Below are 16,588 nucleotides of genomic sequence, written 5' to 3'. Positions count from 1 at the left end.
GGGGCCCCCAAAGGCCGGTGGCAGCCCCAGGGATGTGGCCCGGAAGAGGAGGGAGCGATCACGCTGCTGCCACTGGCTGCCAAGGAGTGATGGCCGAGGGTGAGCCCTGCAGCTGCTCAGAGGCGTGTGAGGGCCGGTGTTTGTTGTTCGTCCTGTGAAAAGCAGCATAGAACTGGTTCTGCTCTCTCCTGTCAATGTGATCTTAAAAAATGATGCAGCAAGGAGCAGGTTGTTATCTGTTCCATCACGTGGTTATAGAAAATCATCTGTGCAATTCTCACACATTTTTCTTAGAAAGAGAAATAGTGAGAGATGAGGTATACTGCAGAGATAAAGATGACATAAAAACCTGACTGTAATGAGACATTCACTTTGAAACTCTTCTGTAAATTTCAGTTATCAGTTGCTGCTTGTTTAAGAAATTAAATTTTTTATTTTTTTTTAGTTTGGGGTTTTTTTCTCAATGAAATTGCAAAATGATAACTAAGAGCTGAGGCATAGCTGGAAAGGTTAAGTTCAATTTGTTATAAACTGATGTTGTATGCTTAATTTGATGGCTACTTGTTTACTCTCAAACTACGGGGTATGGCAGAGACAAGAGATTACATTACAGCTATTTGAGTTCTTGGCAATATCCTTTTAGTAACTACTAGGGAGTGAGATATCTCTGAACAAGAGTTTTACTGTATTCTTTTTGGAGGGAAGTAAGTTTGAGCTGGCCCTATAGCTCTGAATCTTTTCCTGTACAACGTTCATCAGGGAGCCAGAACCAAGAGCTTGGAAGTCACTTGCTTAAATATCTGTAGTGCATAGATAGCTTCAGGGAGAATACAGTGTCTTCTTCTTTTAGGGTTAGACATCACCATTATCAAATGAAAAGAGAATTAAAGTCTCAGAGAACAGAGAGTCCAGCGGTGCCTGGACAGGCAGAGAATCCAAAGTGTTCCCAGTGTACACTACAACCCTACCTATGGGCACCTTTACAACACTGTTTCTAACTTGAATGCAGTCTGCAGGGTCTCAGAATCTCTGCTCTTAAATATGGATAAAATTCAGCCCAACCCTGTTTTTCCTCCTTTGATGGAGCTGATGTTTGTGCTACACATGCTGGCACACTCTCTTTCTCCAAAGCCCATCCTCTAGGCAGACCCCTGAACCGCAGAAAACCAGACAGATCGTTCTGTAGGCAATGGCCATCCAATCACCAGGTGATGCTGGAGAAGTGAGGCTCTTGATCCATGAGTTTCAATCAAGGTGCAATAATTGCAGTGACTTTAGAGGAGCCCTATGTTTTAGCTCTACATATTGCTCTGAGGAAGAAATTCTTCCCTCCTCATTGAAAACATAAGTTGAGTACTCAGTGTAAATGCCAACCACCTTGGAGCACAGCGCGTATATTGGCTTCTCCACTGCATGGGTTGGAATAACGTCATGGCTCTATATGCTGATATTCTCCAACAGTCGATGTATGTATAGACAGAGACCCATTCATGCTGGGACTGGTTCCAAGTCCCCTGATATACTAATCAACTGAAGTCTCCCTGGAAATGCCAAATACATAGGGACGGGGTTTTCCTTCCATAAGTTCCTACACAGCCAGAATTTCTTCTTATTTCAATTCTGCTTAAGCAGTAAAGTTTATGGAGGCTCACCCTCAATATTTTATTTTGTTTCAGCACATATTGTTTCAAACATTAATTTCCAAGTCAACAGAAGGCATTTCCAAATGCCAACCCCATGTGAAAGATTCCTGAGCAAGTTGCAGGTGAGCTGGTAAAGCCGTACCAAACTCATACCTATACTTCTGCATGAGAATACCAACCCTGAGCTAAAAACATAGGTATGTTGTCACGGCAGTCTGCCCAGAAGACTTATCCAGGCCCCTAAGGAGGGCTAATGAGTTGAGGTTGAGCATCCCTCCAGAGCAGATATTCTGCTTGCAAGGCTAGGAACTTCTGTCTTGTTCACGTACATTTGATCAGGAGTTGATAATTTTCTCACTTGTGTCATCTAGTCTTTTATCTGTTCAGCCCAAGTCCAAGAATAAAGTCCCCCCAAATGAGAATTCATTGTTTTCCAAGGGTAGTGTTACTTTTTTTCTCTTATTTGAAGCTATCAGGGTGAAAATGTGTAATAGATGCCCATTTGGTTCTTGTCTAATCTGAATATCTTCCTTTTCACAGTTTCAGTGTCAGAAATACTTTGGTTTGGTTTGGTTTGGTTTGGTTTGGTTTTGAGCTCTCCTGCCTACCTGCTCACAAGATGACACTTTTACAAAATGGATATGAAATATTTAGTGTCTTATGTAGAAATCTTTTAATAGTTGTTTTGTTCATACTTGGGAGCCTATTTTTTTAAATCCTCTAATTAATAGAAAGTATGTATATGTAGGGCTAGATTTCCTCCTAGATGTTATCCATATCTACTGTCTTTGAACAAATAATATGTAAATAAGGTTGAATTTTCTTCATATTACCTTCAATAAGTGGGTTTAAACCACCACACAAATCTCATAATTCACCTCTTTGGTTCTAGTAGTTTTAGAACAAATCCAGTAGATTTAACTTTAAGCCTCCAAATACCTTTGCTGACAATCGAAGGTAAAGTTCTGGTTATCCACTCCTTTACATTCACTGAGGCCTGCAGTTGCTATGGTTTCAAAGATTTCACAGAAACCAAACGACTTTGATAGGTGTCAGTACAAGTAATTATCTTTGATAAATGATTTCTCTGATCTCTAGACATCCTGACAGAGATTGCCCCGTACATGTGCTGACCAAACAAGAATTTTCCTGCATTTTTCCTTTCTTCCTAGCTGTATGTAACTCTTTTTCCGGAACCTGTATGGGGCAAAGATGAAGACTTTATATTGAAATAAAAATCTAACATGTATGTCTAACATGAATTTTCTTTGGGATTTCTTCTTGTCTGCCGTTCAGTTAGAAGATGTGAACGTGAGCCTCACCCCAGCTGCAGTACACCTTAAATCCGGGGCATTTTCCATGGTGTGCAGGCAGTTCTAGCTGTAGCACCTGTAGTTGGGGTGAGCAGAGGCAGGGAAAAGACACAGTGCAGCTCTGAAGCCCTCACACGGTAACTCTAGCATTTCCCAGAAGTGTTGGGCTGCACAGTGTTCCTGCCCATGAAATCCTGCTTGGTGAAACCACAGCTCCAGGCACAGTCCTGAGCCATGTGGGCCCCACTCTCCACAATGCACCAGCCATCACCTCAAATTTTTCCTTGCTACCATTCATAGTTGCAACCTACAGGCTCCAGGGATGCTAATTCCATCATATGGACTGGTTTGCCTAGGGAGCTTTGGAAGGAGATGCCACCAAGAGGTTCCACTACAACAAAATGCACTGTAATTTTTGCAGGTGTAATTTTTAAGGATAAATGCAAAATGTGGTCCTTTTGGTGTCCAATAATGAACAATACTTTATACTTGCCATTATTTTCATCAAGTAACAACAAGGAATATGCTTATCACTGACAATAAGGTGAAACACTAAAAAAATGTCAGTGCTCCTGACTTATTAAGCAGATGGAAATCGGGTGCTTTACCTGAGACTCAGTTCAGGCCCAAAGTAACTTAGCACATGTCATCAGTTGTACTCTGCTGGCTCTCAAAGGCTAAAGTCATAAAAAGGGACACTAGAACTGGAACACGAATGGAGGACAGAACTGAAATCTTACCTCTAGCGACTGACAAATCTCCATCAGTGCGAGCAGGGAGAAGCTTTCATCCTAGACACTGAGATAAGTCACAGGATGAATGGTGCATCTTCTTTACATAAATAAATGGAGATATTTTAAGCAACATGAAGTCTCATGAAAGTAACATTTGTGCTATTAAGTGTGGTTATAAAATTGAATAGGACTTACCATTGTGTCATCTTTTTTTCTTTCCCCCCAGCTTGATGGATTTCTTATGGCTTCTAGTGATCCATTCTATATAGATTCTTCAGATCTGTTCCTTCCTTTCTATACATTGGCATAGATTAGGAATTACCACTATGAATTTACAATTATGCAAGCCTTAAAAGAGAAAAGAATCAGTCCATGTGATTTTGTTTAAAGGCCATCACTGTGTTTATATTCAAATATCATCTTTTTCACTTTATCACTGCAATTCAGTGCACATATTGAATAAAGCTGTTATACTTGATTATAACTAATTACAGAAATTGTTTTGTTCTACTATTGATTAGAAACTGACATTCTCAGTTATGAAGAGTTGATAGCCTTCTCAGAGTTGATGTGTACTTTGTAAAAATAAATTTGAGATGTAGCTAAAAGTGATTTATCTATAGACGTTTATCTACTTAAGCAGATGATTTGAACTCAAGAGTTTAGCTGTGAACCAAAACCTGTAAAATTTTCACCATCTTTAAGACACTATTAAACAATTACCTATATTTTTTTTCTTTTCTCCCAGTCATAATATTCTCCTATATGAGGATGGTCATGCAGTTGTTGCTGATTTTGGAGGTAAGGAGATTTTATGAAACATTTATAAATTAACCTCAAATTCTCCAAAACTAAACATGTGTTGACTAATAATATGATGAGGAGGTTGCTCTTCATTTTGTTATTATAAGAGGACACAAAAGGCTTTTAGGGATGAGAATACCCCTATTTTTTGTCTCATCTAAGTTAGGTGCTGTGCAGTACTCCACTGTTTATTTGAGAGGGAAGCTCAGATGATAGTGAGATGGATGCATCTCAGTTTGAGTAAGTTCTAGCAGTAGGACAGGTTTCTTCCATTTTAGTTATAAGAGCAGAATGTAGCTTGTTATTTCAGTTATGGATCTTAGTAACTTTCTGTTAAAAATTAGCCTAGGCTATACTTTATGAATCTGTATTTCATGCATTGTCTTGGTGTTTAGCAGTCAAGCTCCACAGGAATAAATTCTTGTTGGTACAAGGGCAGAGTTTAGAGAGCTGGGTTTGACCTAACTCCTCAGGAACTACTTGACTTAAGACATGGCCATTATCATTGTGCCATATCACCAGAGATGTGATCAGTACAGTTGCATGAACATCAGCTTAACATGAGAGTGGTGGCAGCATGACTGTGAGGGACCCAGTGCTGCCCCAGCCTGCTGAAGGAAGGAGATGCCACAAGGCTTGGACCACGTGGGAGTACCCGCTTGTCTGGGGCATTGCTGACAATACTCTTATTCATACAGATGCACACTTAAGTGTATTTTTCTGATATGTCAAAGGCATCTAAGTCCTGCTTGAGGACGTATTTGTGTATCACAAGATGTAGCATATGCCACCTTCACTACATTCATGCAAGATCTTGTCATTTTTAGGTGGGCTGCTTTTCTGACATTGAATAAGACTGACAGGCTTCTGTGGGATTGCATTTTAATGCAAGGCTCAGTGACTGTTGTAAATCTAGATACAGTTATATCAACCAGCACAAATAACCATGAGGTCACAAATTCTGATCTGGATCCTCAGCTGTGGTAAAGTGCTATTAATGTCAATGGAGCTTTGTAGATTTATGCCAGTGCTGAATTTGGCATGCAGGTTTCGGAAGCCTCATTGTTTGTACAAATCCGTGTTGAAAAACAGCTATCACAGTTCCTCTGGACTCTCAAAACCCCAGAGTTATTTTAAAAAAACAACCAAACAAGCAATACTTCGTACCAAGACTTTTGTATAATAAGGTGGGTGTCTGCATTGGCTTGACATTAACTTGTTGTTGTTGTTCTGTGTGTTTCAGAATCTAGATTTTTGCAATCCCTGGATGAAGACAATATGACAAAACAACCTGGGGTTTGTTTCTTGTTATGTTCCACATAATTAGTATAAAACATACAGACAAACTCAGTTTAGGAGAAAATGACATCAGAAGTATTTTTGTTGGAAAAGAAGAACTGGTATAATATTTTATCTCTCTTAATGTTTCTTTGTGGTTTTTTTTTTTCTCTTTTAAGCCTCTTTAATAGCACAGATGAGTGAATATCTAATATCTGCAACAGAAAATAATGCTTTATAAGGTTGTCTTTGGAGCTCTATTGCCCCTAAAATCCTCATTAAAGTGTCATTTTTTAATCCACCCTCCCCCACTCACATACACATGTTGCTGGCAGGTGGTTCCTATTTCTAATGGGGAATTAGTATTCAACACTGATTTTCTTTTAGAATTCTTTCCTCCATTACAAGCCTATTGCTCAAAGAGAGTCAGCTTTACAAGAAAGTATTGTTGTGAGTTTTAGTCCAGGTGCATTCTGTGTGTCACTCCACGTTCATAAAAGTTTGCATCATCATAATGACTGATTCTGGAATAGGATGGGTGATGCTAAAACCAGTGTTTGGCAATCAGCTTTTTAACAACTTGTAATACACACTCTCTGTGTGAGGAGTGAGTACTGCTGCTGCAGACCTGGGTCCTGCCAGGGTTTAATGACACCTCATGGAGAAGGGCTGTCTTGTAAAGAATGTAGATTAAGTGACTGAGGTGCAAGGAATCTGCAAAAACACCCCAAACTCATCACTCCAGTGAGAGGCTGGTTGCTTGTGAAGCAGCCTCAGAACTGGACTTTTGCAGAAAGGGTCGGATCCCAAGAGAGAAGGCACCAACCCAATGCAGTTGTGATCAGTTTTTTCCATCTACCAGCTGTAGTAGTAGTTAATTGGTATTATATGGCATGCTCAGACCTTATGATGTGATCACCAGACTTTGAGGCTGGGTGTTCTGCTTTTATTTTAACACGACTTTCATGTTTAAAGCCTGATCTGTCTGGCTTTATGGGGTTGAGACAGCTACCATATTAATGCCGTTATATGAAATGTGCAATAACATGTTGCCTAGATTTTGCAAGCTATGTGAAAATTTTTTTCTGGCAAATTTACCAGTCATTTTATGGAACAACAGAAGCAAGGAAGTAAGAAAAGAAAGTAAACATACAAATACAGGAAAGGGTGCGTATATGAGGAAGTAAACAATGTTAATGTATTATTGATGATTCTTGATGCACAGAACCTACGCTGGATGGCCCCTGAGGTGTTCACCCAGTGTACAAGGTACACTATAAAAGCCGATGTTTTCAGCTATGCTTTGTGCCTCTGGGAGCTGTTAACAGGGGAAATCCCATTTGCTCACCTGAAACCAGGTAAGATGCTCAATGAATAAATATTTAAATTTCTCTGAACTAGAGAAGTAGCTGTATGATATTAACCAATATTTTACTGGTTTGTTATTAAATGCTAAGATTATGCATTAAGTGAAAAGCATAGAACTATCCCACTATAATTGCTTATATTACTCACTACAGATCTACATAACTTAAAATTCCTTATCCAGTTCTAGGATTATGAAGAATCCCTCTAATTGTAGGCCTTTTGTCTCTCACATTGGTGTTGGTATTGTAAAACCATTCCTTGATACATCTCCTCCTTGATCCTATTCTTGTATAGCTTCAGAAAGCACCTGCAAAGGTGGTGGGGTAGAACAGCAAATCAACATGTCCAGGACTATTCTTTGCACTCCCTGAGATTTTGACCCCTTGATGTCTGCCAGGGATTGTTAAAGGTGGAGAGTGCCACAGGATGAGGTAAGAGCCAGCATGGGTAATGAGAGAGGGTTTGGAACCCCCCATGCCGTCAACACCACCCACCACAGTCTGTCATCCTGTGGTCAGACAGAGGTGGATCTGTGGCCATGCTGTTGTGCAGCTGTCTCCACACAGGAGACCATCTGGAGGAGCCTTACTGATGCATTTCACTCCCGCAGCTGAAATGGCTGTGAAGCACGGAGGATCTTTTGTGGTGTTTCAACTTGGTTTGGGATACAAAGATAACAGTTGCTGAGGGAAGAGATGTGCAAAGTTTGACAGATTGATTTCGTATAGATTTTCTGATGTTTGGAGAAAGCATGGCCTATGGCAGCACTTTGATCTTGAAAAAGGTGAATTTCTCTTAGTTCATACAAATCACAGAATGGGAAGGTTTGGAAGGGACCTCGGGAGATCATCTAGTCCAACCCTCCTGCTAAAGCAGGTTCACCTAGAGCAGGTTGCACAGGACATCATCCAGGAGGGCTTTGAATATCTCCAGAGAAGGAGGCTCCACAAGCCCCCTGGGCAGCCTGTTCCAGTGCTCTGTCACCCTCAAAGTAAAGAAGTCTTTCCTCATATTGAGCTGAAACCTCTTATGCTTCAGTTTGTGTCCATTGCCCCTTGTCCTGTTGCTGGGCACCACTGCAAAGAGTCTGGCTCCATTTATGCCCAAGTAGAATATACATATTGGTAACAATGTATAGTCCTTTGGTGGTCAAACATCTATGTGTCTGTATATATCTGTATGTCTAATGCTGTTTCTTAGGTGTCTATCAATATGCTTGTCACTTATCAGGTCAATTGCTTTATAAATTACTCAAATACTAAATGAAATCTAATGTATTTTTCTCATTAGGTTGTTGCTCTTATCATTTCAAAGTAATTTTTGATACATGCCAAGTTTTATTTATTGAATCCTTCCTTGGTTTGTTTTTTTGTTTCTGCTGGGGGAATCATTAAATAAAGATTCACTTTTCTGCTATTTTGAGATTATTCCTCCATTAAACTCCTTTGGATGCCTTTGTGGTGTTCAGAAGGTCAGCCTCTCTGCATGCAAAAGGCAGATGTCATGAATATCATTGGAAATTAGTGTGCCAGCTTTGTATATTACCTTCTACACTGTATTAGCTGGTTTTCATGTCTCTTTATTTCTAACTGCTGAAGTGATGCAGAAGCCAAATGTCTGACTCAATTCCACTTCAGGTTCTGGAAATAAAATACCTTTAGCTGTGAACCTGAGTTTCAGTTCTGAATCATTTTTGTGTTTGTGTTCCTTTTCCACTAGTCCTTGTTTCATGGCTATTTAACCGAAGACCAAACCTTACACTCCTGGGTCCAGTTCTAGCACACCATCATCTATATTATCAAAGCCTTCTATAAGGTTACCGTTTCTAACATTAATCTCGGTTAATTCTGAATTAACCATTTTACTCTGTTCAAATTATGATCTAGATAGGACTAGAAGACTCAAGAGGAGTTAAAGCTCACTGGGACCATCATAAATTAAATAAAAGGCATCAAAAAAGGTATAGGAGTAGTGTTTCTCTCCTGCCCCCTCCCCCTTTTCTTTTTTTAACCTATGACATCAACTGAATGTTAAGGTCCCTTTATCCTGACTTCCATGGGCTTGCTGGCTTTTTGTGTCTGCAGCTTTAAAGGGAAGCATTTTTCTGTCCCTTCTTTCTTTAGTGAGACACTATGCCTAGGGAAGGGTTCTTTCCTTGTCCACCGCTGTAGTGATGAGTCCTTCCTTATCTCCAGATCACCAACACTTTATTTGAATCCTATTATAAAACACATTTTCCAAAGACCATGTTTGTGCCCACAAACGTAGGGATGCAGTTTTCCCAAAATGCTCAGGTTTGATCCAGGTCTGCTGTCCTTAAAGTGAGCCCACCTAGTACCTAATTTTGGCCCTATCAGTGGCCTAAGTGTAATTTTCCCCCTTCTGTGGATAAGGAAACTGAGATTTTGTACAAGGTCACAAAGCAGGTGATTTTTCAGATGCAACAGTCATGGTTTACAACTAGTTCCTAGTCTCTGTGGTACCTCAAACTGTAAAAGATATATTTACACACGAAAAAAAGATCTTGAATGTGCACTTCTGATTTATATATATTCTGCAAAAAGTGGTTTTGAGGGTGTTGTATATTTTACAGTCTTTATAAAAGTCCTACTTTTAAGATATATGTTCAAATAATGACTCTTCAGTTAAATACAAAACCCGTATTTTTCCAAAGTACGTATTTCAAGGTGAGGGATCTTCTTTATCAAAATTTTGTATGTTGTCTGCAGAACACTAACTCCCATTATGCATCACAGACTATTTTTCTGGTTTATAGTTACCTCTGAGCAGGCTTAGAGGTCCAGGAAGTCATTCTGGTGAAGTTCATTGAAATAATTAGTGTTTAAAAGAATATATGATTATAAAATTTGATTATAACAAAAACTAGATGTCTCCCATTGAAATAAAAGTAGTCACCCCATCAAAAGCAATTTCATGTTCTCCACTGACTCTAGTACAGTATCCAATTATATTAGAGTATGCTCTATGCTGAACAAGATATCCATTAATCAGATTTCTATTTGATGAATATGAATAAACATTTTTATAGGTATTGAATCAAAGTCACTACTTAATTTATCAAATAGAACATCTGTTAGAACAGGTGGGTTCCCCAGTTAAATCACTTCATCATTAAGTCAAACATAATGCTTGTTAGGTCCACATCATGCACTCCTATGGAACCACAGCCTGCAGCATGTCTCCTGGTTAATAAGGAAACCTATTAAATGTGCTCAACAATCACCTGTAAAATAGACAAGGTGAAAAAAAAACCAAAAACATAAAGAATGATGGTTCTGAGAAGTAACTGGAGAATGCAAAACTTAATATTTATTGAATATAGAGATCACTTCTTTGCTGAGGTTTTTACAGTCTGAGAGCTTGCATACACTTAAAATACAGCAAGTAGGCAACCAGTTGATAATTAATTGTGTCATTATCACATTATTATATTATTAAGGCCCAGGCTCCACCTCAAGTGCCATTCAGGTTTGTAGCCAGTCTAGGAAACATTTGAGATTCATAAGCAGGCTGAGACTGTGTGAACATGAAGCACAAATATTCATGCGCAGAAGGCACAAGGGCTGTATTTCACAAACACTGCACCACCTCAGCAGGGCTGTGCTTAGGTAAGCAAAGGGAGAGTGGTTTTACAGGTCAGTTCGGGTGGGTGATGTGTTTGATCTTTGTCTTTGTTGTCACTACTTTCCTTTGGGGATTGTGTGGCTGGGATGCAGGTTCTTCAGCAGGTGCGTTGATGTGTTTGTTGCCCACTTGCTTGAGCTGTAGTTGAGATGACTGGGTCTGTCATTGAGTTAGAAACCCTTGAATGCTTCCCAGGCCAATCCCATCCTGTTTTCCTGAGAACTGTGGCTCAGTTCTCTATTCATGTATTATGTATATCTCATGTATGCTTGTACAAGGCATGACTGCAAAGGCATCCTTCAGTGCTCTAGGCATAGTCTTCATGTGGAACTAGATGTTGGCAGTTACCTGGTGTACAATCTTCCATTTGAAAGACATTTTGGAAGGCCCAGGGGGCAAGGGGATGCCCTCTGATATCTGAAGATCCTCTTAGCTGTTTTCCACAGATGGCATTCAATTCACACCTGTAAAACTGTCAGCATGTGAGCTTTGGGTAGCATTTTGTGGGGAAACACAGGGACATAGAAGTCTGGAAATTACAGGTATGAAACTAGATTCAGAAACCGAATCACTGCATCCCACATAGCAAAAAAAAAAAATGCAAAGATGGCACTTGCACAAAGAAATGGCATGTTATGATTATAAACATACACATCACCAGTGTAGGAGATGTTGATTAACATCCTGCAGTAACTACTAGTTGTTCCCCAATCCATAAACAAGAACAAATTGAAATAACATTTTGTAGATAGGTTGCTATTGATTCCTCTCATGGCCTGTAGTTCCTCTGACCCAGAAGAAAGGCAGGATCTGACCAAGCAGTCAAACTAGAAAATACTCAGAGGTTCAAGGATATCACATAGTAGAGCTGGAAAGCATCACTAAGTTCAGAGTTTTGGGGACCACCCAAACTCTTTTTTGTTTTGCTCATTTTTGAGAAGAATGGATTCTTGACATTTAATTTAGCTGTTCTAAAGTACTTTTAATAGATTTTTTTTTTTACCTGAAGAAAAGCCTACTGACAGTGAAAGGAGAGCTCAAACAATAGTGACACAAAAAAACTTTGTAAAGTATTATAGAAGTATCCAGAGGCACAGAGTATGTTTCTCCATTTCTTTTTCTAATCCTGACCCCATTAAACTGATGGAATAAATCCTATTAACTTTGGTAAGAGAAGATTTTGCCAATAGGTAATATATCACATACACTACCTTTGGCAGAAAAAAATTGAGCGTTTTTCATCGCTATCTTAATTTTTACTAAAGAAACACTTAGAAATAATTTCTGTCTTGGACTGTAACAGAACTAGCCATGGGTTATTTTAAGATATCTGAGTCTGTTACCAATTTATCTGCCACTGGAGTATACCTGTCACCCTGTCTTAATAATGAAGATAATAAATTTTTTAGAAAGTGAGTTGAAGGTTAACTCTTTTTTTTCCCCCAAAGGCCTTTTCTTTTTTTTTTTTTAGGGTTTAAGCTAAATTACATTGCCTTCACCGATGCTCAGTCTAAACAACAATGTGTTTCCATTCAGGGTTATGGACTGCCTTACAAACAGTATGGATTGGAAGGTCTCTTTTAAGCTACAAGCCTTTGTCTACAGGTTTGATGGTTCAGCATTTCTGTACCTGCTGGAGTGTATTTCAGTAGTACATAGGTTGTGTTTTCCTGGGAACATGTGTGCTTGCTGGGTGCTAACAGGTTTCTGTCGGGCTGTTTGCTTGCAGCAGCAGCGGCGGCAGACATGGCGTACCACCACATCCGCCCTCCCATCGGGTACTCCATCCCGAAGCCCATCTCTGCCCTGCTGATGAGGGGCTGGAATGCCTGTCCCGAGGTGAGTGCCCCTGCCTCACACAGCCAGAAAGGCAGCAGGAAAATGGGTATTTCTGCTTTGGCCAACTATCTGTCTGACTTCATATGGCTTCCTCAAAAGCCCCAGTTTCCAAGGCAAGGGCCATTACAGAAAGCCCTGAGAAAGATCATGGTGTATGTCAAGAAATACAGAAGAGTTGGCAAATTGAGGAGGAAAGTAAATTAACATTTAGCCATTCAATGAAACTTTAAGAAATTATGTAACTTTGAATATAACGAGTTATTATTGAGTGAGTAGAAAAACATGCTGCTCTGACTTTTGTAGGTATTTTCTATGAGTTCTTGATTTCTCTGTGTGAAAAATAAAATCTGTATCATCACAAAGAGGAGCCAAGATACCCTGGAAGTGTATAAATGTCTGACTACTTTTATACCATGTCCTGAGGCTATTCCTGGCATTTCTGGCATGTTGCTACAGTCCCTGTTCTGGGAACAGTTGGGCATAGGACACACAGTCAGAAGCTATGAGAAGTCCTGTTTCTGAGAGAAATAGGGATCAGTCTGGGGCCTCTTTCTTCTTCATGGCAGCTGCTCTCCGTTCATAATACCCAAAACTTCTCACTGTTCTGTGGGGTTTTTTCTTAAGCTGCTATAAGATAAACTGCATACTGATCTTGTGTATTTGCCTTCCATGAAAAACCAATTATATATATTTACTTACCGCTGTGTTTCTTGCTTTTAAAGCCATTTTTCTCCTCTCAGATGCAGAGTAGATAAGACCAATGAGGACACATTGCCTGGTCCAAGAGACTAGTCCTCATAAGGTGATCTTTTAGTGATAAATTTTCAAACCCACAGTTTAAAGTTAAGGAAAGGAAGTTAAGGAAATAAAGAGTTAAGAATATTTTGGATCTGCTCAGAACTCTTTCCATGTTAAAATTTAGTTTCTGAGCAGCAGCTCTAGCTAACCGTTTGGCAAGCATGCAGTGACTGGTTATGGGATTGCCACCCAGGGATCTTAAATGCAGTCTACCAGGCTGTGAATGGAAGAGCACCTGTCCTGGAGAAAGCCAAACATCAGTCCTTACCACAAGGAACTTAGCAGGTACCTGTGCTTTATGAGGGAAAGATGACCAGAAAACTTTGTGAATGATGTGAATTTAAGATAGAATTTAATAGGTACAGGTATTAAAAAAAAGATTTTGTACTTTCCATCAAGCAAACAGTAATAAGCTAAGCACAGAAATATTTTAGGTATCGCAACTGGTACATTACAGAGAGCAGACATGGTTTCAGGAACTGTAAATGTAAATTTTTACATTAAATTAAATTCATGCTATGTGTTCCAGGTCATAAGCACCACTGGCTCCTCTGGTCAGTGAATGTTTCCTGGTTTGTCTTCCTCTCGCTTATATTCTGTTGTTCTGTTTGGCTCTGACACAACCAGATGTGGTTCCTGTCTGAGTCTTCCCATTACAAAAAACGCTATTCAGTTAATTGAGTAAAATTACTTGAGCTGAATTACCGTTAATTTTTTCCAATACTTTAATCAAAAACTATTTTATGTTTTTGGACTTGCCGAAATTTCCCACCACAATGATGCTAATAACTTTCAGGAAAGCTGGAGCAGTTTGTCTGTAGATTTGAAGAAAGAAAAAGAGCACTGTCGTGATGGGGTTTTTCCTCATTTTCTTTTGCCTCCAAAGGTGATGCATTAGCATATTCTGCAGATGGTGGGTACAATATAGCTTTTGTAGTGGAGTTTTCAGCTTCATTTGTTCTGCAAAGAATTAAAGGCACCTCATTTTCTGCCTCAAAACTGCCATTTCCTAATTCTGGTAACAAAGCTTCTTCGTGTTCTTCCAGCGGCATTTCAGCTTCTTTGAGTTCATGGTTGTCTTGATAAGGTTGACTGGTTTTAAAGTCTTGCAAATCCTGCATGTCTTCTCTATGCACAGTGCTGTTAATCTGAAGGCTGGCATCACTGCCCAGTAATATATTTCCATTTTCTCTAGGATTGAGGATACTGGCTGTACTAGGTGTAACTTGGCACATCTTTTATAGTGTCAGTATTCTTTGCTCTTCACATTATCCAAAATTTGTAACAGATTTTCTGTTTTGGTATCGGAGATTATTTGTGTGTCTGAAAAATGTTTTCAGCTTCAATTCATTTTCCTTGAGTGGCATTGTATTTTCTCTTTTCTCTAGCTTTGTTCCATCTTCTCCAGTGTTATCGGTCCTGTTCAGGTTGTCTGCAGTATCAATTTCTTCTCTGTGTTTCTAGTTAACTGCCAGTTAACCAGAATACTCAGGTATAAACTTGGCAACTCTAACAGGGAACACTGTTCATTTGTGGTGAAATTGTACCATTCTTTGCAGAAACCTGGGCCATAGCCATAGAATTACAGGATTTAGAACAGGCAGGCCTCCTTGTGAATGTTTTCATGTGCTTCCCAAATCCTTGACATTGCTACTATAGTTACATTTTTTCTCTGGATTTTGCATTCCTGGCTTCGGCTGAAGTATTGTGCTGTATTTTCAAAAACTAGACTTCACTCTCTACCCCATTCAATGCTAGGATTTTTTTCTTCTGAGTTCTTTACCACTCCTGCCTCATTAGTGAGACCTGAAGAAGAATTTGTATTTCTTTCCTGTTTTAAATGTCTCTTGGCCTCCATCATATCACCTTCATTTCCCTCTGTGGGAAATAAATTCCACAATTCAGGATTGAAAATAAGAGAGAGAGACTTTTTACAGTCTCAGGGGATGAGGACAGAGGTAAGGTGGCTTTGTTCTTTAGGACTTCTGCCTTTGGACCTTCATCCTTCTTATGTCAGAAATATGGTGGGAAGGATGATAATCATCCACTGCTGAGACACTGCAGACTTCTGACAATTTTCTAGCATCTAACACTATTTGTTATAATAACAGCACTTCCTGTGGTTTTCCTCCCAGGTGATGGCTGCTTGTCACAACATGCAGAGCAATGCGTTTGGAGTAAATAATTTTTTCTTCACAAGCATTAGTGTGCCTATTGGTGATTGCACAAGATACCTGCTTTATTTTTCTTTTTGCTTTCATCAGTTGTATTTTCAAAGCCACTGTCAGTTTTCTCAGGATTTCATTCAGCAATTCTTTGCACTGGTGACTGATTTTCTATTCCAGCTGTTCAGCTTGTTGGATCCTAATCCTGGATGTAAATGAAATTTTATAGTCAACATGTTCCCGTCTTTTAATTTTACTTTCCCATTTGGCTTCATCTTCTCTCACCCAGTTTTGATTTCCAGGAGAATCCTGAATGAAGACTCTTTACCTTTCCCATTTTTTGTTTCTGATCTCCTGTGTCTTCTGGTTTCACAAGTAATCATTTTGGGTTTGATGCCAATGTTTTGCAGTCGCTTTTCCTGTGACCCTGTCTCATAGGAGCCAGGTGTAACACCCATCCCCTTTGATAGCTTAGGTACATAAAAGCTACCATCTTTTGGCATTCATCTTCTCTTGACTCCAGCTGATAATGATAGCTCTTCATCACTAAGTACTCTTCTGTTATTCTGCTACTGATTTTTGTTCTTGTCTTTCTCCATCTTTATGATTGGTTTGTTTGGGGTTTTTTTCCTGTAGAATAATTCTGGAAATTATCACAGTTCCTGTGTTTGCAGGTAAGATTGTTTACTAGTAGCAAAGAAACCTTTTTGCCTTTTTCTGGCAGTCCACATTGATCACTGCATTGTGGTCTGCAAACTGGTAACATCTTTTTCACACATTCCTTTGATTCCATTGCACCAGAGATACTGGTGGTGGCTTGCAATGAAACGCTTTTCCCTGTGAAGTTTTAAGCTGTCCTAGTTTTGAAGGAGACTGCCATGCTTCAATTGTTAAACATTTTTGAAGTCTCTCCTTTGCAAGGATTTCACATATTCTTCTAAATGTGGCATTCCCAATGTCTGCTAAACAATAAAATGGAATTTAGCACAAAGAGGATTATT

At 39.4% G+C, this 16,588-nt stretch overlaps 1 protein-coding gene across 1 annotated transcript in view; it reads left to right on the top strand.

Moving 5' to 3' along the window:
- The window catches only part of LOC104123913 (serine/threonine-protein kinase TNNI3K), a 97,259-nt gene that overhangs the window by 57,605 nt on the left and 23,066 nt on the right, over window positions 1-16,588 (top strand). The window contains exons 18-21 of the mRNA XM_009636203.1: window positions 4,439-4,491; window positions 5,738-5,790; window positions 6,998-7,130; window positions 12,515-12,624. Coding sequence (XP_009634498.1) covers window positions 4,439-4,491; window positions 5,738-5,790; window positions 6,998-7,130; window positions 12,515-12,624 — 349 coding nt within the window. The remainder of the gene's footprint in view (window positions 1-4,438; window positions 4,492-5,737; window positions 5,791-6,997; window positions 7,131-12,514; window positions 12,625-16,588) is intronic.

The sequence above is a fragment of the Egretta garzetta genome, unplaced genomic scaffold (assembly GCF_000687185.1).
Source record: "Egretta garzetta isolate BGI_Z169 unplaced genomic scaffold, ASM68718v1 scaffold163, whole genome shotgun sequence".
In the NCBI taxonomy this organism is placed as follows: domain Eukaryota; kingdom Metazoa; phylum Chordata; class Aves; order Pelecaniformes; family Ardeidae; genus Egretta; species Egretta garzetta.
This window is presented reverse-complemented; position numbering and strand designations above follow the sequence as displayed.